Source organism: Phragmites australis, chromosome 20 (assembly GCF_958298935.1).
Source record: "Phragmites australis chromosome 20, lpPhrAust1.1, whole genome shotgun sequence".
Classification (NCBI taxonomy): Eukaryota; Viridiplantae; Streptophyta; class Magnoliopsida; order Poales; family Poaceae; genus Phragmites; species Phragmites australis.
The window spans coordinates 111,448-135,018 of NC_084940.1; the positions used below are offsets into that span (position 1 = coordinate 111,448).

Below are 23,571 nucleotides of genomic sequence, written 5' to 3' on the forward strand. Positions count from 1 at the left end.
AAGAGAAACAGAGATGAAGCAGTAGAGATGGGAGCAGGATGAGATTGCTTCGGTTCTGCTAAGCTGGCACGCCAGGCTCAAAGTAAAGAGAAAACCCTTGCCAAGTACAGATGGTATTGACAATATTCCGCATCACTGATGTCGGCAAGCTCCCACCACCAGTGCTAGCTGCAGTTTGTTGAGGTCACATTTGGCTACACGCCAGGCCAGATAACCTCATCACATCTACCAGAACCTTGACTCTAGGGTTGCACTGGTTGGTCCGAACGGGGCAGGGAAGAGCACGCTCTTAAGCTCATGACGGGTGATCCGGTGAGGCGCCACAATCACCTCGGATCGCGCAGTTCCACCAGCATCTTGTGGAGAAGCTGGACCTGGACATGTCAGCTCTGCAGAACGTAGGATCCATTACTTACTAAGTAGGCAATCAAAAATGGTGAATGATTACGGAAACTAAATTTTAATTTTAATTTGTCCTAGTTTACCCTCAAGACACACCTACATACGAACAAAACAAACAATTCTAAGTACAACTTTCTTCAAACTTGACTCATATCAATCTATATTTACTAAAAGACAGCAGCCACACCTATGTGAGTGTATGCGTTAGGGGCTATAATCAAGGTCTTAGCTAGCTAAAATCTGTTGCTATACATGGTTTATAATGTGCTATTGAACAGTTAGGGAGCAGAGCAAAAGTGGGCCACTGTTGTAATCAAAACTGAGAGCAAATGTTTAAAAAAACACCTATGTCACTGTTTTATCAATTCACTGCTAGTTTTGTTCCTGTTGATATTGCACTGAATAAGTATATATCCGTATTATTTGTGAGTCCTGTTTCCATGTTTAATTTTAGTAGCAACTGTAATAAATTATATCTCTTCTAATATATATATGTGTTCTTTGTCTCGGTGTCCATTGTTGTATCTTTTTTTAAAAATGGTTCTTCATTATCAATATGCAGTTGCAATGTATCTTTTTTTTAAATGGTTGACCATTGTCAAATGGTTCGTAACTCTATGAATTATGCGTGGCATTGGATTCTCTATGGGTCCAGTGATAGACACCCACCTATACTTTGTCATCTGCCTCGTCCACTCCAGCAATTGATTTCCACAGGTGGGACATTCCATTGCATCTAATGTTAACTTTCGCAATTTTTGTTATATTTCTCTTTAGTGGATTGGCAGGAGTGATGAATCAATTAGATGTGCGAAGTCACCTTATGAGCTTAACTTTTGAGGCATAAAATTTTGTCTGATCTGCCAATCCGTTGATTAACTTATGAGCTTGCGAGTGTGACATTTTTCTGTTGGCACTTGGCACGAGTGGTACAAAAAGCTAGATGCTTAAACTATGAAGTAACCTTATGTGCCAAACCAGCAAGTGGATTTCACTTGCGACTGGTGTCATTGTCTGTTGGCACTTACCGGGAGTGGTAAATGTGAACTGTGAAGTAACCTTATACCTAAATTCAAGTCATATTTTCATTTGAGTAGTCTTTTACTCTGCACAGGTTCTCTGTGATTCTATTAAAATGCTACATGCGAATGCCTATTTGTTGAATGTTACCACTACTAGTTGTTTTAGGTATTTTATGGTTTTTTCCCTGTTCTTGTATACCTGTGCTTTGACTGCCATTTTACCAAACACTTTTATCACTACAAAAGTTCCGGTGCTTGTTTAGCTCTTAACTAGAAGAACAACATTACAATGTAGGGTGCGTATGCAAATAAAATATACCAATCCTATTGTATTTTAAGATAAATATATCTATGTATTATAATTATGATCATGACTAACAAAGTTGAAGAGAAAAATAGAGTTAGAGAAATGTGTTTTCTTGTCTTATAATGTGTAGGTGATGGATGCAACTTGGCGGGATGATCGGGACTGAGCAGAATGTTTGGTGCACTCATCGGCGTCAAGGGTGATCCTAATTGTACACGTGGAGGTCAAGTAAAATGTGGAAGACGGATAAAAATGGCGTGTTGATAAAGTCAAGTAAAAGGGATACCGGCGCAAGTGATCAGGCGGTCCGAGGGATTGGGAGCGGTCAAGATTGCAAAATGAAGTACACTCATCGACGTCGGAGTGCTTGTTCAAGGTGTGAGCAAGTGGCGGTGAGTCACGCTTTGAGAAGCGTACGAGGCGGTTTTGCGGTTTAGCTTTAAAACTGTGGAAATGATAGAAGTGCAAGTGGTATCATCACGAAGCTTGCGTCGAGGCAAAGCTAAGTCATGAAGACGTTCGGTCGTCCGACGGATGAAGGAAAAAATAGACTAAAATATCCTCGGTTGTAGTAGGAGTCTCTTACAATATAGGGGTATTTTGAAAAAAAGCTAAAAAATTTAGGGTCAAGGAACCTAGACCTATAAATAGAGGGGTAAGGCTACGGGAGAAATTGAACCAACCACTTGAGTCCCTTATGCTAGAGTTTTAGAGAAGAGAAAGAGGAGTGCTTAGTCTAATTAGGTAAGAGCTTTACGAGGATAAATCTTTATAATCTGTCTAAAATAGGATTGATCTTTGAAAGTAATGAAGTTTATTTTTCTTCTTATGCTTGTATTTATCTTTTTCTAGTTTTCCTTTATTAGTTCTCTTACTGGTTTGCAAGTTTTTCAAATTTCAGTTGTGATTTTCGTTTTTATGTTTATGCTGAAATTTTTCACCTTGTTAGAGTTATTCTTCTCGGTATTAGAGTTATAAAATTCACATACTAAGGTACATAATTGGATATTGAATTCTCTTGTCTCTTATCTATCAACTTGGAGAATTTCTTTACCCAGTATTTATCTTTTGATATTTGTGTGTTTATTTTCAAGATACAAACCTTGTGTGAGGATGAGTCGTAGATTAATATGATGTGGAACCTGTGTTCTATTTCAATTATGAGATCAACTGTTGATTGGATTGTTAAGTTTGGTTTTTAATTTTTTAATCAATGTTCTATTCAATTTAGGGTTTTTCTATTTTCGCTATGATTTTTTGGCAAGCGTTGCATTTTTATTATGATTCATTTTTGAGGTGCGTTAGTAATAAAATAGAAGAATATCATCTTTTTAAAAAAATTGTTGAGACGACTATTCACCCCTCCAATAGCCGCTCTCCGTCCTACGACCTTTCTTTTGGTGCTCCCTCTACAGGTTACCGTTGATGTTCATATTTGTGTGCTGTGTTGCCATTTCGCAATCCATATTTGTGATTGTTTCACATTTTTGTGGTCCTGATTTGGTTGCGAAATGGGGTGAAGCAGGAGAACATGGGGCGGTCGTTATTCCGAGATAGAGTTTCGCTTTTCTGTTCGCCCTCCACCGGTTACGGTTGAGCTGAAACTTTGCAGGATGTTCCTACAGTATGCTATGCTAGACATCTCCATGAATTTTTAGTCGCGATTTGGTGGGGAAAGATAGCGAAATAGGAGTACAGGGGATGGCCGGTATTTCAAATGACGACCAACCCGAGTTAGAATTTTTGCTTTTCATTTCTCCCTCCACCGGCTTCCGTTGAGCCTGAAATTTTGCAGACTGCTTCTCGGTTTCCTTTCCCATCCCTACGAGTTTTTTTCAGACTTTTTCGCCGCGATTTGATATGGAAACGAAGTGAAGCCCTTGGCTCTCGCTGCGGCGGCATCAATTAATGGCGCGCAGCCACGACGGACGGTTCACGGGCTTGTCGCCGGCAGGCCGCCCCTCCTCCTGATCATCGGCAAGCTCTCCCGGCCGGGTAGCCGCGCGCGCGTTTGACGTGAGACCTGCCAGGCCTTCTCGTATAGCACACAGCAGTAGTATTGCCTTCCGAGATGGGACGAACGTGCCCGTGGCTTCGATCGTGTCCTCAGTTTGCCACTGATGCAAGTCCTCTGTGTTAGGGCCTCCACACGGAGAAACTAATAATAGCCCAAAAATTTAGCACGGCTCGGTGCGTGTAGGCTGTTGATTTCAATCGTGATGGGCGGTGGTGAAGGAGGTTGAGAGAGAGGCAGTGTGCAGTAGCTGCGACAGAGCAACAACCTATAGAATAACCAAAGGAGAGACAAGACAGAAGAGAGAAGGAAAGAGGATTGTCGTCCAGATTGGTGTGTTTCGTTGCAGTTGTCATCAAGCTCATGATTGGAGCTGCAAACGGTGTTGGGTAAGCATCAAATTTTCAGTGACCTCGTTCTGCACTCATTGCTCTCTGATTTCTACAATTGGTTGGAGGATCTGGTTATTCTATGAGGTGGAGTTTGACAGCTCTGTTAGTAGCAGATTCAACAATGTGCAGTTTTGGTAGAAGCTTGGTTTGAGGGTCAAACGGTGTCCGATTTTACTGAAGCAAAACAACCTTCTCAATACTGCCAGTGGGCCTGATTTTACGTTGCTTTTTGCTTGATCTGGCCTTCGTCGCAGACATCTCACATTTGCGTTGCCCGTCGTTGGTGCTAGCCTGCATAAGTCTGTTGCTGTATCATGGACAGAGTAGATAGCTGTTTTTCCGTTTTGCTATTTTCAGACATTCAGTTAGAGCGCATGATCAGCGCAGCCGCTCACCGCCGCTCGCCATGCGCCTGTTCTCGCGGCACGTCCCGGCGATTTGGGATGGCACTTCGCGAGCACATGCCGCGTTTATCTCGGCCACCATGGCCATGTATTGCTTCTTTATATTCCGCAATCTAACAAGAAAACGCTGCCAGTCTGAGAGCACAAAAGAACCGAGTGTTCACTGCTCATCTTCCAGTTCACGCGTGAGAGAGAGAGAGCTCGCCGGCGTTCTTAACTCCGGCGTAATTCCAACAATTGGTATCAGAGCCCCGTCGGTCCGGCCATGGCTGAAACACCGCCTCCCCGACGCAACGAAGGAAGCGAGGAGGTCGGAGATCATTCCGGCGTTGGAGGATCGCGCTCGCCGCGACGTCGCCGCACTCGCCGCTCGTCAACAAGCCGTTCGCGCACCCGGGACGCCGGGCGCCGCGAGGTCGTCATCGAGCGGGTGATCGAGCGCGGCTCCGGCAACATCCAGTACCCGATGCTCACGCGGACAAACTACCAGGAGTGGGCGTTGGTCATGAAAGTGAATCTCCAGGCTGCGCAGTACTGGGAGGCCATCGATCCCGGCGACTGCGAGGATCACACCGATCGCCTCGCTCTCGCCGCAATTCTGCGCGGAGTACCTTCGGAGATGTGGAGCACGCTGGCCAAGAAGGAGTCGGCGAGGGAGGCATGGCTAGCGGTGAAGACCATGCGGGTCGGCGTTGACCGCGTGCGCGAGGCGAACGCGCAGCAACTGCGACGCGACTTCAACGCCATCGTCTTCAAACCCGGTGAGTCGGTTGATGAGTTCTCAATTCGGCTCACTACCCTCGCGGAGAACCTGCACACTCTCGGCGACGGCATCACGGACGCCGAGATCGTCAAGAAGCTTCTCCAGGTGGTGCCGGAGAGGCTGTCCCAGGCGGCCGTCGCGCTCGAGATGCTCCTCGACCTCAACAACACCCCGGTCGAGGAGTTCATCGGTCGTCTGCGGGTGTTCGAGCAACGCACGCAACCGGAGGTCAAGCAGGTCACCGACTCGCTGGGCCGGCTGATGCTCTGCGAGGAAGATTGGGAGGCGCGCCGCAACGCTCGGATCCAGCAGGAGCGCGGCGGTTCCAGCTCTGGGTCTGGCGGGCGCGGCAAACGCCACGGCCGAGTGCGAGGCCGTGGACGCGGAAACAGCGAATTCCGCGACGGCTCTTCCTCGAGCTCCGGGAAGCCGCCTCCCGACGATAAGTGCCGCAAGTGTGGCAAAACCGGCCATTGGGCTAGGGACTGCAAGTCCAAGAAGAAAGGAGAAGCGCATGTGGCGCAGGCCGACGAGGAAGAGCCGGCACTCATGCTGGCCACGGCGGAGCTGCTCCCTGCTGACACCGTCCCTCCATCACTGCCATCTTCACCAACATCGCGCGTACCATGCCGCGTCGAACTGGCGAAGGCCAAGGTCTTCGTCCAGCTCGACGGCCAGGCTAAGAAGGGCAGCGGCCGGTGGGTTCTCGACACCGGCGCGATTAACCATATGACAGGATCTCGGAGCGCGTTCGCGGAGCTCGATCCTGCCGTATGTGGAACTGTGCGGTTCGGTGATGGATCCTTGGTGAATATTGAAGGGCGCGGGACGGTGCTCTTCGCCTGCAAGTCCGGTGAACATCGTGCGTTCACCGGAGTCTACTACATCCCGCGTCTCACTGCCAACATTATCAGCATTGGACAGATGGATGACGCGGGGAGCAAGGTCGACATCGAGCGTGGCATCCTTCGTCTGTTCGACCCCGATCGCCGCCTTCTCGCCAAGGTGCGGCGTGCGCCGAACCGCCTCTACTACCTCGACCTTGACATCGCCCGGCCGACGTGCCTGGCAGCGTGCAGCAGCGAGCCGGTGTGGCTTTGGCATGCGCGATACGGTCACCTCAACTTCCAGGTGCTCCGCCGGCTGTCTCAACAGTCGATGGTCCGTGGTCTTCCTCCGGTCGACCACGTGAACCAGCTCTGCGACGCGTGCCTGGTTGGGAAGCAGAGGAGGACGTCGTTCCCGCAGCAGTCCGCTCACCGCGCTGACGACCATCTGGAGCTTGTCCACGGCGACATCTGTGGACCGATCGAGCCCACCACTCCCGGGGGTAAGAGGTATTTCCTCCTTCTGATCGACGACATGAGTCGCTACATGTGGCTCACCCTGATCGCAAGCAAGGACGAGGCCGCCGCGGCCATCAAGCGGTTCAAGGCCCGCGCGGAGTTAGAGAGCGGGCGCAAACTGAAGGCGCTGCGGACGGATCGCGGTGGGGAATTCACGTCGATCGAGTTCGGCACGTACATGGCTGATCACGGTGTCCATCGGCAATTGACGGCCCCCCACTCGCCCCAACAAAACAGGGTCGTCGAACGCCGTAACCAGACCGTGGTCGCCACCGCCCGCAGCATGATGAAGGCAAAGGGAGTCCCGGGGAGGTTCTGGGGGGAAGCCGTGCACACTGCGGTATATCTCCTGAACCGATCTCCGATGAAGGCACTGGCCGGTGTGACCCCGTACGAGGCGTGGCATGGGGAGCACCCTGCGGTCCACCATCTCCGGACTTTCGGCTGCATCGGCCATGTCAAGAACACGCGGCCACATCTGAAGAAGCTCGACGATCGATCTACGCCAATGGTGCTGCTTGGCTACGAGGCAGGAAGCAAGGCTTATCGCCTCTACGATCCCGTTGGTGGACGGGTGCACGTGTCGCGCGACGTCCTGTTCGACGGAAGCACGAGCTGGAGCTGGGACGCTGCATCGACACCGGTTGCCGGAACCGAGCCCTTCAGCGTCGAGTTCATGTCCCAGCCCACCAGAGGCAGGGAATCGGAGCCTGCTGCAGCAACACCTTCGCCGAGCCTTGCACCGGCGTCACCACCAGCTGCCTTGCCACTACCCGCATCACCACCGTCTGCATTGCCGATCGGGAGCGTCGGGCAGCCTTCATCGAGCTCAACTGCAGCGTCAGCAACAACACCGCTATATCCCCAGGACGGCATTGAGTTTGCGTCGCCACCGTCGTTCGACGACGCGCTTGACGCAGACGTGGACGACTCCGAGCCCCAGCGCTACCGCCGCGTCGACAACATCATCGGCAATGGCACTCCACCTGGGTATGCACCTCGGGCACTTGACTTTGATGAACTCCATGCTGTCAGTGCCGAGGAACCAGGCTCGTTTAAGGAAGCGGAGCACGCTCCGGAGTGGCAGGAGGCCATGCGACAAGAGATGGACGCCATCATCGCCAACGGGACTTGGAGCCTCACCGACCTCCTCGCCGGTCACCGCGTAATTGGCCTCAAGTGGGTCTTTAAAATGAAGCGGGACCAGCGGGGTGTCGTCGTCCGTCACAAGGCGCGTCTCATGGCGAAAGGGTACGTCCAGCGCCAGGGGGTGGACTTTGAGGAGGTGTTCGCGCCGGTGGCGCGCCTTGAGTCCATCCGTCTCATGCTCGCCATCGCCGCACACTGGAACTGGCCAATCCATCATATGGACGTCAAATCGGCGTTCCTCAATGGCGACCTCAAGGAGGAGGTATACGTCGCTCAACCACCCGGCTTCGTTGACAAGCTTCGCCCCGACAAGGTTCTGAGCCTCCACAAGGCGCTCTACGGACTTCGTCAAGCTCCCCGCGCCTGGAACACCAAATTGGACTCGACGCTGCTTTCCCTCGGCTTCAAACGCAGTGAGAACGAGCACGGCGTGTACACACGCGGGAAGGCTAAGAAGCGGCTGATTGTCGGCGTTTACGTCGATGATCTTATCATCACAGGCGGCGACGACTCGAAGCTCTGCGCGTTCAAGGAGGACATGAAAGGGAGATTCCTGATGAGCGACCTGGGCGCACTCTCGTACTACCTCGGCATTGAGGTGCGCCAGGCGCGATCGGGGATCACCATCTCCCAGGAGCGCTACGCCCAGAAGCTGTTGGAGCGGGCTGGAATGCTTGGATGCAATCTGAGCTCGACGCCGATGGAGCCCCGGCTGAAACTTCTCAAGGAGAGCACTGCGCCGAGAGTCGACGCCACCGCCTACCGGAGTATCGTTGGCGGACTCATGTATCTTCTCCATACGCGTCCGGATCTTTCATTCAGTGTTGGCTATGTGAGCCGGTACATGGAAGCGCCAACGGAGGAACACCAGGCTGCTGTCAAGCGCATCCTACGCTACGTGGCGGGGACAGCGATCCTGGGCATTCACTTCAAGCCGGGGAACAAGAAGGAGCTGCCGCGATTGCACGGCTACAGCGACAGCGACCTTGCCGGCGATGTCAACGATCGCAAGAGCACCGGTGGGGTCATCTACTTCCTCAATGACGGGCCAATCTCTTGGCAATCAAGCAAGCAGAAGGTCGTGGCCCTCTCGTTGTGTGAGGCCGAGTACATCGCGGCGGTGACCGCGACCTGTCAGGGCGTCTGGTTGGCGCGCCTCCTCGTGGACTTGCTCGACGTCGAGGCCAGCGCACCGACACTACGGGTGGACAACAAGTCCGCCATTTCTCTGATCAAGAACCCAGTGCACCACGACCGAACCAAGCATATTGACGTGAAGTACCACTACGTCCGGGAGTGTGCAGACCGAGGTCTGATCGACGTTCAGTTCATCGGAACGGCAGAACAGCTGGGTGACGTTCTCACCAAAGCTCTCGGCCGACTGAAGTATGAAGAACTTCGAAGCAAGATCGGCCTCACCAAACTTCTCTCTGCCGGCAACAACGCTTAGGGGGTGATTTGCTAGCCTGCATAAGTCTGTTGCCGTATCATGGACAGAGTAGATAGCTGTTTTTCCGTTTTGCTATTTTCAGACATTCAGTTAGAGCGCATGATCAGCGCAGCCGCTCACCGCCGCTCGCCATGCGCCTGTTCTCGCGGCACGTCCCAGCGATTTGGGATGGCACTTCGTGAGCACGAACGTGCCGCGTTTATCTCGGCCACCATGGCCATGTATTGCTTCTTTATATTCCGCAATCTAACAAGAAAACGCTGCCAGTCTGAGAGCACAAAAGAACCGAGTGTTCACTGCTCATCTTCCAGTTCACGCGTGAGAGAGAGAGAACTCGCCGGCGTTCTTAACTCCGGCGTAATTCCAACAGTTGGCAACATGGATGCGTCAGGGAATGCAGTTCCATGGAGCTAAGAAGGGTCATAATTTTCACTGTTTTCAATTGTTGGTTTACTGAAGCTTAGTGCATCGATCTGGCTGCCTCTGGCAGATACGGAACTTGAGTTCTTCTCCATGTGTAAGCCGCAACCGACTCTCGGTTAACCAGGAGACTGTAACAAAATGTTTCAACTTGTAGACACACTTGTATGCACTCGATAGTGGTCTGTTCAGGGTTCATCTCTGAATGTATCCATGTTCGGTTCTAATTGATTCCTTGGCTGCTCGCCGTGCCGTTGCTGCCCTGCCGAGGACTAGCAGCAACAGCCACCTGGTGTTGACAGTCACAATATGCCAAGTAGCCTTATCAAACTCACCTTAACTTATAATAGTATCTCCCACTACCACACCCGTACATGGATTGGTGCTTCTTCAATTTGCACTACAACTAATATCAACATCATAACTAAGTTTACTTTGCTAGCTAGCTGCTAGTGCCGAGATACTTACTTAATGGATACATGTATCTTGATCAATTATATTGAAGGCGTTCCATTCGCTTCTATTTCCTCTTCCTTTTCATCTGAGGCCTTAGCTCCACATATATACAGGGTACGCATTCTCACCACTAGCTATTTCTTTCTTGTTGAATATTCTTACTCTTACCGTACTCAATAGATGGGCTAGCTTTAATTTATTGTTTTATTATGTATCCAGACCGAGTCCCATCCTTAATTATGTTGCGTCTATATGAGAATCAATGGATCCACTGCACTCACAAAAAAGTAGTACCCACTCCCATCCCAAATATAAATTCATTAGTACATCGATGTGCTCTTCAATATGATACTTTGATTAATAATATTTATTTTGAATAGAAAAAGTTATATATTATAGAAGTATTTTTCATGATTGAATCTATAGTAACATCAATCTTATATTGTAATCTATATAATTTTTTAGCTATTGAAGGTCACTAGCAACGGTACACGTGTTACAAACATGTGCCATCCACATGTGTCATTGCTAGTAAAAAAAGTCATAGAGACAAAAAAAAATTATAGCGCAGTTTGCTAGTAAAACAAAAAAAAAATCATATACTGTAGGTAGAAAATCAATTAAAGATATAGCGATCTGAAGAAGTAAAAAATTACCTATTAATTAGACATAGTGTTCACGTATGGCATAATTATGATATTTAACCACCTTTTAACCAATCCTACATGGAAGAACCACTCCACAAGAATCAACATTTGAAAAATTGAAATGAAATATAGAAATTGCTGTTGAAAAATACAATAGTTGAAAGTTAAACAAGTGCATATCATGCGAGTATAAATGATTCCATATCTGAAAGAAAAATAAAAAACAACTCCTGGCAATATCTTATGCCAAGTGTTAGCTAGGATCTTGCACTATCTTTCATAGACTCACAATTATTCTTCAGTTTCAATCTTCTAAAGTAACAAGAAAAAATAAAAGCGTCTTATCTATGAACACACCTAAATATAACATAGTAAATAATAAACTTTTTTTTCATATAGATTGTGTTTGGCATATGGACCCAACATTATGGTATTTCAACAAATAAGAGATGTGCATGAGCATTCATGAAAGTTAGAAAAAAAATAGAGGGAAAAATAGCCTGATACACAAAAGCACAAGAAATCTTGTAGACCATAAATAAAATGGTGCAACAAATACTCACTTCATAATGTGGTAAGGAGATGGCTGTTGGCACAAGTTCACGGCATGGAACGAATGTGGATGCGCGATGGCGATGTGGGACTATTGTGGCCCCTGAGCTAGCACATGTGGAGTGAAGTAGGAGATCGGCACATGCGCATATGTGAGGAGGTGATGAGAGAGTTGTGACATTCAGGAAAGATTTATGAGGGAAGGGGATTTTTAAATTGATCATGACTAATTGATTGGGACAATATTTTGGAAGTGATTAATTGATTTGTGTGGCATTTTTGGAGGAGATCAATTGATTTGTGCGGTATTTTGGAAGGAGGTTAATTGATTTGGGTGGTATTTTGGAAGAAGATTAATTGATTATTGAATATACAAATAATGAAATAATAGTGTATTAATGATATTTAATATTGGTCACATCCTTTAATTGTTGCATAAACAAACTGATTAGAGGTTTCTAAAATGATTAGGGTGCACAGGTGCCATATGCACATCTGATCGTTAGATGCAGCAAAACAGCATCAAACGAATCATGGTTGTTGGATTAAATTGATGGGGATGGATCTAAGTATGCTAGTTGTTTTGTGGCGTAATTGATGACCAATTGATTTGAGTTTCTAAATTAATCATGTGTTAATTTTAAAAAGAAAATCAGGTGAGGGGTGATGACAAGTTGACGTGATTTTGGGGTATACTCGATGACTACTCGATCCAAATTTTTATTGATAACTAATTGAGTCTAATTGATTGGGAGTTTTAGCTTATTGATGACTAATTGATCGAGGCATGAACCATCAAGAGACCATGCATGAGCCTCAAGATTGGATTAGATTGTAGACCATCAAACAAATATGACTTGCTGGATTGAGTGTTTGTGAAATACAACATCAAACGCATTTGCTCTTTTATAGTTTAGAAAGGTCAAAAGATTTGACTTAGGATAAATCTAAATCGATTTATATTTGGAACTGGGGATAGTAATATTTTTTGCCAAGGATGTAGGGGGTGTCCTTGTGAGTGAACCAGATTCACTACGTGAAAAAAGTTATTAGTGATGGATAATAACCGTCATTAGTTATGAGTCTCGTAACTGTCACTCTTATCGTGTCACTAATGATTTATCATTAGTGACGGATCATTAGTGACGGGTCGTAATCGTGACTCATCACTATTGATTGAACATTAATGATAGGTTGTAATTTGACTCATCACTAATGATCGATGAATATTTTTTGTATTTTTTATATACGAAAAAAATCAAAAAAATATTTTTTTCACCCAAGCTATCCCAACGCAGGCACATCTCATATGCCTCACAAGGCACGCTTTTTTCACATTGTATTCAAGTTTGTGTTCTATGGCAATAGAATTCGCGGCCTCCTCCTCACATGTGTAGCCACCTTACCACCTCTACTATCACGTAGTTATGATAGAAACCAGATATTTTGTCCTCTTACCTTATTTGCCAAAGGTCATTAGTGACGCATCATAACCATGATCTGTTACTAATGACTATCTTGTTCAAATTTTGTCGAGGGTTATAATTTGATAGGTGACTCGGAGTGCATTCGGTAAAACGGGTATAACTTTTGCATATGGACTTCGATTTTGACCTTTTTTTTTACTCTACGGACATCTAAAAAAAGTTACATCCATTTCTCTCCCACTTTGTCGGGTTCAGAAAAATTTTCGTGACCAAAAATGACTTGTAAGATTGAGTTCTCACCCCCATAAGCTTCTGCACCATTTTTAGAACGCGTGTTTATGTTCATAGCCGCCACACCTTACATCAAACTTGAGCATAAGTGTACAATAGTTCCTATTCTAGTGCAGTTGAGGTGAGAAAAATAAGAGAAAATAAAATAAAAATAAAAGAAATATTTACAAATACTATCATTAATGACTGGAGTTAGTCATTAGTGACGGATTACAAGTTGATCACTAATGAGTGGATCATTAGTGACAGGTCAAGTTACGATCTGTTACTAATGACTGATTTAGGACGATCCGTCACTGATGACCTTATCATTAGTGACGGATCACAACTTGACCCGTCAATAATAAATAGCTTAGGACGACCCGTCACTGATGATCTTATCATTATTGATAGATCATAACTTAACCCATCACTAATGATTGGTCTAACGATCCGTCACTGAAGACCTAATCATTAGTGACGGGTCATAACTTGATCTGTCCCTATTATCATCAGTGACGAATCATATTACGACCCGTCATTAATAACTACTCATTAATAATAAGTCTATATCTGCTCTCCGATTAGAAAAGACATTAATAACACGTCCTTTACTAGATTTAGGAAGACAGTATAGGTTGGATGGAATCGGATGGTTCATCCTTTTGTTTGCAGTTCTCCTGGCTGTATGACATATTATACAGAGATGACCTCAGCGGTAAGTAAGTGTGTGGGTGCGGTGGAACAGGGCAGCGGCCGCAGCAGCCTGCCTCTGCGTGCTCTGGGTCGGTGGTCAGACAAGAAATAAAGGTGAAACTCTCTCTGCAGTACAGGCCTGAATGGAACTCGATGCTTCCATTCATCGGAGAGAGACAGGCAGAGAGCGATGGCGGTGGGGCTGGCGGCGTCAAAGCAAAGGCTGGCCAGGAGAGACCACGCCGCGGCAGCCGCCGCCGCCACCGACGGCAGCTGCACGATGGAAGGGCCCGCGTTGACCGCGTCGTTGCTCCTCTCGTGTTCGTGGCGCGCCACCTGGCCTGCTCTCTTTCTCCCGGCCGCTACGTCAGTGAAGCCATAGTCAGCGCCACCATCGATCCAGAGCCCCCGGCCGGCATCAATAAGTCACGTCGTCCAGGACGATCAGAGGAAGAAGGAATCTACATAGCAAATAAGATGTACGTTGCATTGAGTTGAGTATATTGCATGCATATATGGTTCATTGCACTGCTCACCGACCGAGCCATCAGGGCAGTCCCACTCCCACTGCAATGCTACACATCACAATCACTCATGCTGAACTACTCGAGATTGATATTGCTCTGCTCTGCTCTGCTGCTGCTTGCGATGGAGCTGCTGGCTAGCAAGGGGCACCGTACCTGCAGCAGCGCCGCCGCACCACTACTCTAAACACGTGCAGCTGACAAATAATAGCCTTCATTCAAGGTACCATTGATTTAGAGCAATTTAATCGACAGATACATATAATTTTAAAAAATAAAACATGTTTATTTCTCCATATATACTATTCCAGTTTAAATTGACGGATGCAAATGTACTACTACAGTTTGACTCGGGAGGGAGCTTCCCTTCGTAGCCTAGCTCAGCTGATGCAGGCTCCTATAATTACTCATACAGACGGGTCCACATGTTAGTATCACAAAATCACTTTTATACGAACAACTAATCATAATTTTAACTTTTACATCTACTCATGTGATCTCAAATTCAATTAACCAAACAGAAACTTAGCTCAACTTGTCCGAACACCCTTCTTTTTAACAAATATGACTCCACTCAACCTTCTTCAATTCCCCTTAGTCTATATATACATTTCATACGAACAAAACCCATATAGATAACAAAACACACCCTCAGTTCATTCATCACCTAAGCTAACTCATTAAATATATACCACTACTCTAATCAAACAATAATGCATGCACCCAAACAAAAAGTGAGCGACAGCGACCTGATAATGATGAATTGAAGCTAATTAAGCTGAGATGGTCACCGTGCATGCATATAGCTAGATCTCTTTTTTTTCTTTTTGAAAGGAGGCAGGAGCATGAGCAAAAACAAATTAAAGACCCTTGCGTTACACTTCTATACCTAGATCTCTCACTCAACAAATTTATCTCGATCGATCGCACAGTCAACCTCCCAATTCCATCACAAGTACGAGAAAACATTCAAATAGTATTCTAATTAATCACTAAATCGATCACTGACACAATCATGACTTAGCGATTAAACAGAATACCGCTCCGATAGTCCCAACACGTGATTTGTGCCTAAGAATTAGAACACATACCTTCCAACATATACATCACAATATAGCTTAATAAAGAGCGAGTAATAAATATTTATATTATAAGTATTAAGCATGCAACTGATTTCAATAATTTACAACAAAAGCGAGCTAAGAGGAGACAAAACCCATCAACTCTTAACCACAAAAGAACTACGTAGCGGAAAGTTAAACTTATAAACAACAAAAGAGAACAGCGTCGCATGACCTTAGGCACCGTCTCAAAAACACCACTTTCAAAGTAGGACGTATTACTCTTGCCCACCACCAAGATTGCCAGGCACGAAGTAGCCAAAAACAGCCTCTTCCTCAGCAGCAGAAATACCTGAAAGTACAGGCATGAGTACGAAGGTACTCGTAAAACTTAAACCATATAGAGCACATATACATAACTCGACTCTAAGGATTATGCATTAATCATTAGCAAGGATGAGCCACAGGTTACGAAAAACATATGCACTAAGCATCCTAGATATATGTGTGAACGACTAAAACTTAACCAAAACATATGAAAACTACCTTGCAACTAACAATTGAACAAGTGTAACTGTAACCAACATGTGTATCAATAAGTAACAAGAACCAACATCACCATCTCTTACATACCGAACCACAAACTATACTCGAAACTCTACGACCGATATAGATGAACAACAGTATGCTCATGACCGAGAGCGCGGCAGTTCGAACTGTTTATACACCTTGCAGGGGATACTCCTAGACCCACATGACACGAGAACCATTCGGCTTATGCCACCGGCCAAAGTGCACACGAGGGGATACTTGTGACAACCTTTTACAACCAGCCCCAACTGTTTGAATCATGCATCGATCGGCGCGGCGGTACTAGAACTACTCCCGGAGCAAACTAGTACCGCTACAAGCCTGCCCGGTCACACCGTCGATGTCCACACCCAAAAAATCATAGTTGCGAAGGTATTCGGCTCGCCTTACCATTAGATCGGCATGTGGTGAGTAAGGTAAGTGCTAAAGCCAACAACACCGATGATCGGTGCTTAACCGGCGCAAAGCGGTCTACGGTGGCCAGTTTCCTCTACCGACCTACCCAGGGGAACTCCACATCCGGGCAGGACAAAACACCTCCTAGCACCGTCCACACCTCGTCTCATACTCACCACTCATACAACCATCTCACCTCAACAAGTGTATGTAAACATAAGAAGGTCCTATGCTCGCGAACAATGGGATGCACCGTCGTTCGACTTCTACCGAATGACCTAAGCATGACTAAGCATATAAGTCAAACTCATACCTAAACATTAACAACATCTCAAGGCTACAAGGAATGTAAATACACAAGTATTCAAAGTAGAAAAATACAATCGGCATAGGTTCTACCCATTGGTACCTGACACTGACTTACTAAATATGCATACATACATAAGCATATTTCATCAATTTTAGACTTATCCAATTACACAAGATGGATCAATATGCTTAGTTGCTTGCCTTGATGCACTGGCTCAAATAGTTGGGGCACGTCAGGATCGTCCTGGGCCTCTAAGATCGACGGATCGGCGTGCCCTATGAAACATAACGCATGCAATGATAAGTATGAATGAAATACAATAATGTATGCCACAAGACGCGTATGAAGAAATGCCAAAAAAATGCCACATAATGCAGGGAAACAATTTTTCTAGATAGAACAAGTCATAAGGAGACTAGCAAAATTGTTTTCATAATTTTTGGAGCTACAGAGAATTTATTATGAATTTTACAACTTTCGAACTGCCTGATGAATAGTAACTACAGAAGTTCCGGACTGCGGAACCTCCGGAAAATTGTCCGGAACTTCCGAACTATCCAGAAAAGCTCCATTTTGAGGAAAAACTTTGCCAAATCAATTTGCAATCATTTCCAATCCAAAAGGGAACATGTTTAAGATGGTTTATAGAGTCTAGAATTCACTTATCAACCTTGCAACTCGATTCCTAACTCAAATCTCATCTAATTTCTCATTTTGTCAAAACTTCAAAACTCATGAACTTTGCTCCAATTCAAAATCAACCACCCAAATCACGAATTCATGCCATGGGAAGCCTAAGGGACTTACCCATGATGCTTGTGGAGTTAGGTGACCGCCGGTGAATGGAGGAAACGCTCGGGAGACGAAGAATTCCGGTGTTCTTCACGTTTCAACCCTAATCACCAAAAATAATCAAAATCGGCTCGAATCCTTCGGGAAAACGAAAATGAATTGGATGGATGAGTAGCTTATGAGCTCGTGATCGCGTAGGTACCACATACTGACCTCAAATCCTTTTCTTGAGGTCGGATTTTGAGAGAGAATGAGAGAGTGAGCTTGAGGGAGAGGGAGGGGAGCTGCTGCTGCTCCTGCAGCTCAGGTGGGGATGTGGGGAGTGGGAGGAGGAGAGAGAGAGGGCAGGTGGGGTGCTGCCCACTTGAGAGAGGGAGTGGGTGGGGTGTGGGGCCCACGTGTTAGAGAAAGGAGTCTGTTTTGACTACGAATTCAATTCTTTTCTCTCCCGAATTTTCTTCTCTCATCCAATTGACTTTTAACGAAGTACATTAGCATTCCGTATTACAATTACGCAAAATTAAACATAATGCTTAAGAAGCATGATTATACTTAATTGCATAATTAAGAATTTGGGACGTGACAACACGCCACATAATTCTTACATCATTTCAGGTGACTGAGATCCTGCAGATCTCTCGGTCACCAAAATTTCAAAGGAAATTGGGATTTATGGGTTACGGTTTGGGGATTACCTAGAGCTGGCGGGCTTAGAGGGATTGTTAGGGAGGTTCGCCAGCCGACGGTGGTGGCTGACGTCATGGTCATAGTGGTTAGTGGCAGCGACGGTTGAAATCAACAACTTCGGCGGTGGTGGTGCCACCAGAGCCGGTCGGGGTGGCAAGGGCGAACGCCTGGAGTTGACAAAGAAAGCACTAAAGTCAAAGAAGAAGTCACCGATGAGGAATGAGGCAAGAGGTACACAGGGGAAGGGAGGAGGAGCGTCAGTGAGTCTTGCCGAGGTTGGAGACGGTGCCAACGAAGGTGGGCGGTGCGTCGGTTACCCGTCGGTACTCGAACTGGATGATGAGGTGATGGCTGGTGGGATGAGGGGGATCAGCTGTCTATAGGGTAGCCTATGCACGAATCTTAAAGTTATCTAGTCCCTTGAAAAGTGTCCGAGGGTTTTACAGTATCTAAGGCAACTAACGTGGAGACGTGTGTAATTCAATAATTTTACAAAAATACCGGAACCGAACTGACTTGCCTAACTTCAAGTGTTTCGACAATATAATACGCAGACCCTTATTATCAACACCGGCGGTTGGAACGGAACCAGATCCTCTGACGTTACCATTTCTACGTCAGAGGGCAGTAGATGCTGCCAGCGCTGTTCATCTGGCATCGAACGGTAGATTCCATGCTCGGGCTATCTCACCTGCGTCGTGCGGCCCAACAAGAGAGGCCCAGCTCTCTTCATGAGCTCGCTTGGTGCTCTCTCTGTCCTGGCTCGCTATCGCCTCCAGCACTCCGCCGCTGGGACGGCAGTGCGACGCCGATCCCGTCCCACCAATGGAGGTCGTGGGTGCGCTGGCCTCGCGCCGTGGCGCCGATTCAGCACTGTGCATGGCTATGGACCCGACCGCCTCGTGCCCCTTCAGACGCAGCAGGGCGCATGCTCTGCATCGTCTCGGACGTCGTCGGTCTCCACGAGCCTAGTCATGCCGGACTTCCTCAAGGGGCACGAGGCGGTCGGGTCCATAGCCATGCACAGTGCTGAATCGGCGCCACGGCGCGAGGCCAGCGCACCCACGACCTCCATTGGTGGGACGGGATCGGCGTCGCACTGCCGTCCCAACGGCGGAGTGCTGGAGGCGATAGCGAGCCAGGACAGAGAGAGCACCAAGCGAGCTCATGAAGAGAGCTGGGCCTCTCTTGTTGGGCCGCACGACGCAGGTGAGATAGCCCGAGCATGGAATCTACCGTTCGATGCCAGATGAACGGCGCTGGCAGCATCTACTGCCCTCTGACGTAGAAATGGTAACGTCAGAGGATCTGGTTCCGGTTGGAACCAATGTAATGGGTGGATGTATGTAGGGTAATCGATCACTAGCTAGCTAGATAGTACGATGACTCCATTTGATAAGTGAGTGGATGGAGCACAATAGGGTTGGCGTTGACTGCGAATGGGCTCAGACAAGTTTAATTCAATTAACGGACGGGTGATATATGCTTTGATCAATGGATGTAACGTGTGCATGCCTTCACGTATATAGGCGCCTTGGGATTCCCTGCATCCACCACTTCAGAGAGAGAGAAACAGAGACAGAGAGAGTGTGTAAGAAGATGGAAGGACATCCATGGAATGGAAGGGAAAAAGGGAAAGGAACAGAACCAATACCGCATGCACGTGCTGGACCCACCCAGATATGAGATATCCCTTTCCCATGCGATGCGATGCGATACGGCCTTCCCTTTTAAACCCGCGCGCGCCAGCACCTTCTTCCCCGCCATCTTCTTTCTAGCTATTCTGCGCTAGCTCCTCTCCTCTCCTCTCCTCTCCTCTCCTCTCCTCTCAATCCCATATATGGAGGGCAACTCGTCCAAGCAGGGACCAGGAGATGGAGACGGCGACCTCACCAATTACCGCGGCGTGCGCCGGCGCCCATGGGGCAAGTTCGCCGCCGAGATCCGCGACTCCAGTCGCCACGGCGTCCGCGTCTGGCTGGGCACCTTCGACACCGCCGAGGAGGCCGCCAGGGCCTACGACCGTGCCGCCTACTCCATGCGCGGCGCCAACGCCGTCCTCAACTTCCCCGGAGACGCGCATGTCTACGCTCGGGGCTCCTCCTCTTCCTCCTCCTCCTCCTCCTCCTCGAGGCAGCAGCAGCAGCAGCACGGCGGCGGCAGGGACGTGATCGAGTTCGAGTACCTCGACGACGAGGTGCTGCAGGAGATGCTCAGGGACCACGACGAATCACCCGCGCGCAAGAAGAAGTAGAGCTAGTCAATGGCCATGCATGCATTGTATGCATCATCTCTCCATGCTCGATCAGCTACAATGCTAGCTCATGCATGCCGTACGTGCGTGGTGACTAATTTATGCATGCAATGCTACGTGCCTAGCTACTTAAGTACGTACGTAACTGCACTGCTAGCTGCTAATCAAGGAGTATATAATTTAAGCTGAAGAGATTTGAGGGTGCTCGATCTTCATATATGTATTGTATCATTTGATTTGACCATCCAATATATGAGCACACTACTACATAACATGTTATAGGTAGTGGCTTATCACTGCCGGATATACTAGAACTGGCAATGAAAATATTATTATCGGTTCTTAACCTCTCACATCCAACAATGATGTGTAGCATTTAGCCCTCTAGTTAAGTAGTAAATATTTTGGTGATCAATGACAATCGTATTATTGTGTCTAATAATTTGTTTTGAATGGAATCAAAAATTTAGTTCGTAATGATATTTAGGTATGCTTGGTCCCTAAAGCGATTATATGGACGATCAAAGAACATGCGCATCAAGATTAAGGATCTTCTAGTTCTAAATGTCATAAAGGAGATGAAGGATACTTAGAGTAGTATAGGTCTTTTTTTCTTAGTTTTTTGGCCATACTATAAAGAGTGGCTAAGAGTAGTAGCTTGATCTAGTTGAGTCTAGACGTAGTTTGATGTACACTTATGAAATTCTAGTACTAGGTACCTCATATAAGCCCATGGTTGAGATGTCGAGAAGTTAGAGATCAAGAAAATTTTAATTGGACGAGCTCAGAAAGAGTTTAACTCACCGGATGATCTGGCGTCCGAAGAAGGAACTCACTGGAGCTTTATTTGTTTAGCAAGACAGAAAGTAGTTGAATACACATGATGACCCGATGTATAAGTTGATGGATCACCGGATGATTATTTTTTGCTAACATGTGTCCAAAATTTTTAGAATGTTACACCGGATGGTACAGTGTTAGTGTGGTGAAATCACCTGACTAATTTCAGTAGAAGCGAACTTGCTCACGAAAATAAAGTTGAACTCACCGGATGATCCGGTGATGGAAGTGTGGGATCACCGGATTAAGTTTTCCATAGGCAAATTGAAGATGGTACACTCACCAGATGGTCCGGTGAGTTGATTGGAGACTACACCGGAGTAATATTTTCAGAGAGGGGTGTTTCAGGTGTTTTGAATTAGAACTACTAAACGTATGGTCCGGTGAGAGTCATATATGTACACCGGAGCATTTTCTCCAGAGGAGTCTTTGATGGTAGAAGCAACTCAATCCATCGGATAGACCGGTGTTGGCTTGATGAGAGTCACCGTATTAATAGTTACAGAGAGGGTTTAACAGGTAGTTTTTGACTGAGTTACACTCATAGGATAGTCCGGTGTTAAGTGTGTGTTCACCGGATGGATACACCAGACTATTAACAGTACAAAGGCTAATGATAGCTGGCACAGTGGAGGATTGAAGTTTAAACTCACTGGATTGTCCAATGTGAGTAAAAAGATACTCACCAAATCATCCGGTGTTAGCAGAAAAAATGGGTGGTTAGGCAACGGCTATAATTTAGATCTCTAGCCTATAAATACCCCTCCACTTGGTTTCATTTGGCTGGCTAGTGACCCAGAGAAGCTCATATATTGTGTGTGTCATCTAGAAGCAAGAGAGAGCACTTGAGTTGATTTTCAAGTCCCTAATTGAAGATTAAGGACTTTATTAGTGCTTGGAGAGTAGCAAATGTACATCTAACTGTAGTCTCGGCTTAATCTTGGTCAAATGAAGCTATTGTCTTGTTACTCTTGGTGATTGGTAACACCTAGCCAGTCTTGGTGATTGGGGGTAGCTCTTGGAGTTCTTGTGGGAGCCCTGGTAAGAGTTTTGTACTTGGTTTGATGCCCGTAAATCTGGAGATGGAGAAGTGGTAATCATGAGAGAGCACTTGAGTCTTGGTGACTTAAGGGGGGGCGATACCCTTAGTGGATGCTCCAACGAGGACTAGGGGGGAGTGCCAACTCCTCGATATCTCGGAAAAAATTCGTGTTCTCTTGTCCATCTTTTTACTATTCCAAAATTTAATTTGAGCATTTACATTCTTGCAAGCTTTCAAATTTCGCATTTACTTAGTGTCTTTTCTTGCATGTTTTGTAGCCCTCCCCTAGCTTGTTCGTGTAGTCGCATTTCCTTTCTTCTAGGATAAGATTGCTATTTGTTCTAGATTTTGGTAGAAGTTTTTTTAATTGCCCAATTCACCCCCTCCTCTTGGGTCATTCGATCCTTTCATGATGAAGCAGCTAAGAACTGACACTGATATGGACTTTCATGATGAAGCAGCTAAGAACCGACATTGATATGGACTATCAGTGACGGTTCTATTCACAAACTGGCATTGAAGTCCGGACCCGAATATTTTGTTCAATCCACTTTTGGCTCGCGTACAAACGACTCGTCAGCTCTCATCCCCTCTCCACCTCCTCTCTCATCCACTCATCCTTCTGCTCTTATCCGCTCATCCACTGGAGCTCTGTCGTCCGCTCTCCACCTACTATCTCATCCACTGGACACAGGCAGCAGCAGGTGAACACATCCTCCACCTGCTCTCTCATTCGCTCTCATCCAGCTCTCTCATCCTCCACTTGCTCTCTCCGTCCAGCTATAGCAGATCCTCCCGGCAGCAGCAGCAGGTGCACGGCTCCACCACCGTCACCAGTGATGACAAGAAGCGCAAGGCGCAGCTTCATATTTGATTTTTTTGCTTTGATTTGATTGTGAGATGAGTCACCTTGTGTTCGATTTGGTTGTAAGATGAGTCGATTTATTCAATTTGATTGTTAGATGAGTTCATATGGATGAGATAGTTGATATGTTCTTGTATGGATTTGATTTTGAGTTCATATGGATTTGATTGTGTGTTCGTATGGATGCGATAAGTAGATTTGTGCTTGTGTTTGTATGTCAGGAGAGGTTGACGGAGGAGCGGCAGAGCAAAGGAGAGAGGAGAGCAGGTGCTCATCGAGGATGGACGGTGCACGACTAAGCCGCGGAGCTGGTGGCGGTCGTGTGACGTGGCAATGGAGCACACTGGCGGACCGACAGCCGAGCCAGCTCGATTTCGAGCCGGCTCGTTTCTTTTTTTTTCTCGCGATCCACCTATTACTGTCGGTTCGTAGCTCGAGCCAATAGTGATAGTGAGTTTCTGTGTCACTTATGGAACCAGCACTGATACTAGC

At 46.8% G+C, this 23,571-nt stretch overlaps 1 protein-coding gene and 1 non-coding gene across 2 annotated transcripts; both read left to right on the top strand.

Annotated features, from left to right (window-relative positions):
- Nucleotides 1-1,181: 1,181 nt before the first annotated feature.
- On the top strand, nucleotides 1,182-1,271 carry LOC133902612 (small nucleolar RNA Z266). The gene has a single exon (XR_009906937.1). It is a non-coding gene; the product is annotated as a small nucleolar RNA Z266 (small nucleolar RNA).
- An 18,647-nt stretch (nucleotides 1,272-19,918) lies between these two features.
- LOC133902266 (ethylene-responsive transcription factor ERF096-like) lies at nucleotides 19,919-20,332 on the top strand. The gene has a single exon (XM_062343879.1). It carries the CDS (start codon nucleotides 19,919-19,921, stop codon nucleotides 20,330-20,332), a length of 414 nt encoding a protein of 137 aa, XP_062199863.1.
- The last annotated feature ends 3,239 nt before the right edge of the window (nucleotides 20,333-23,571 follow it).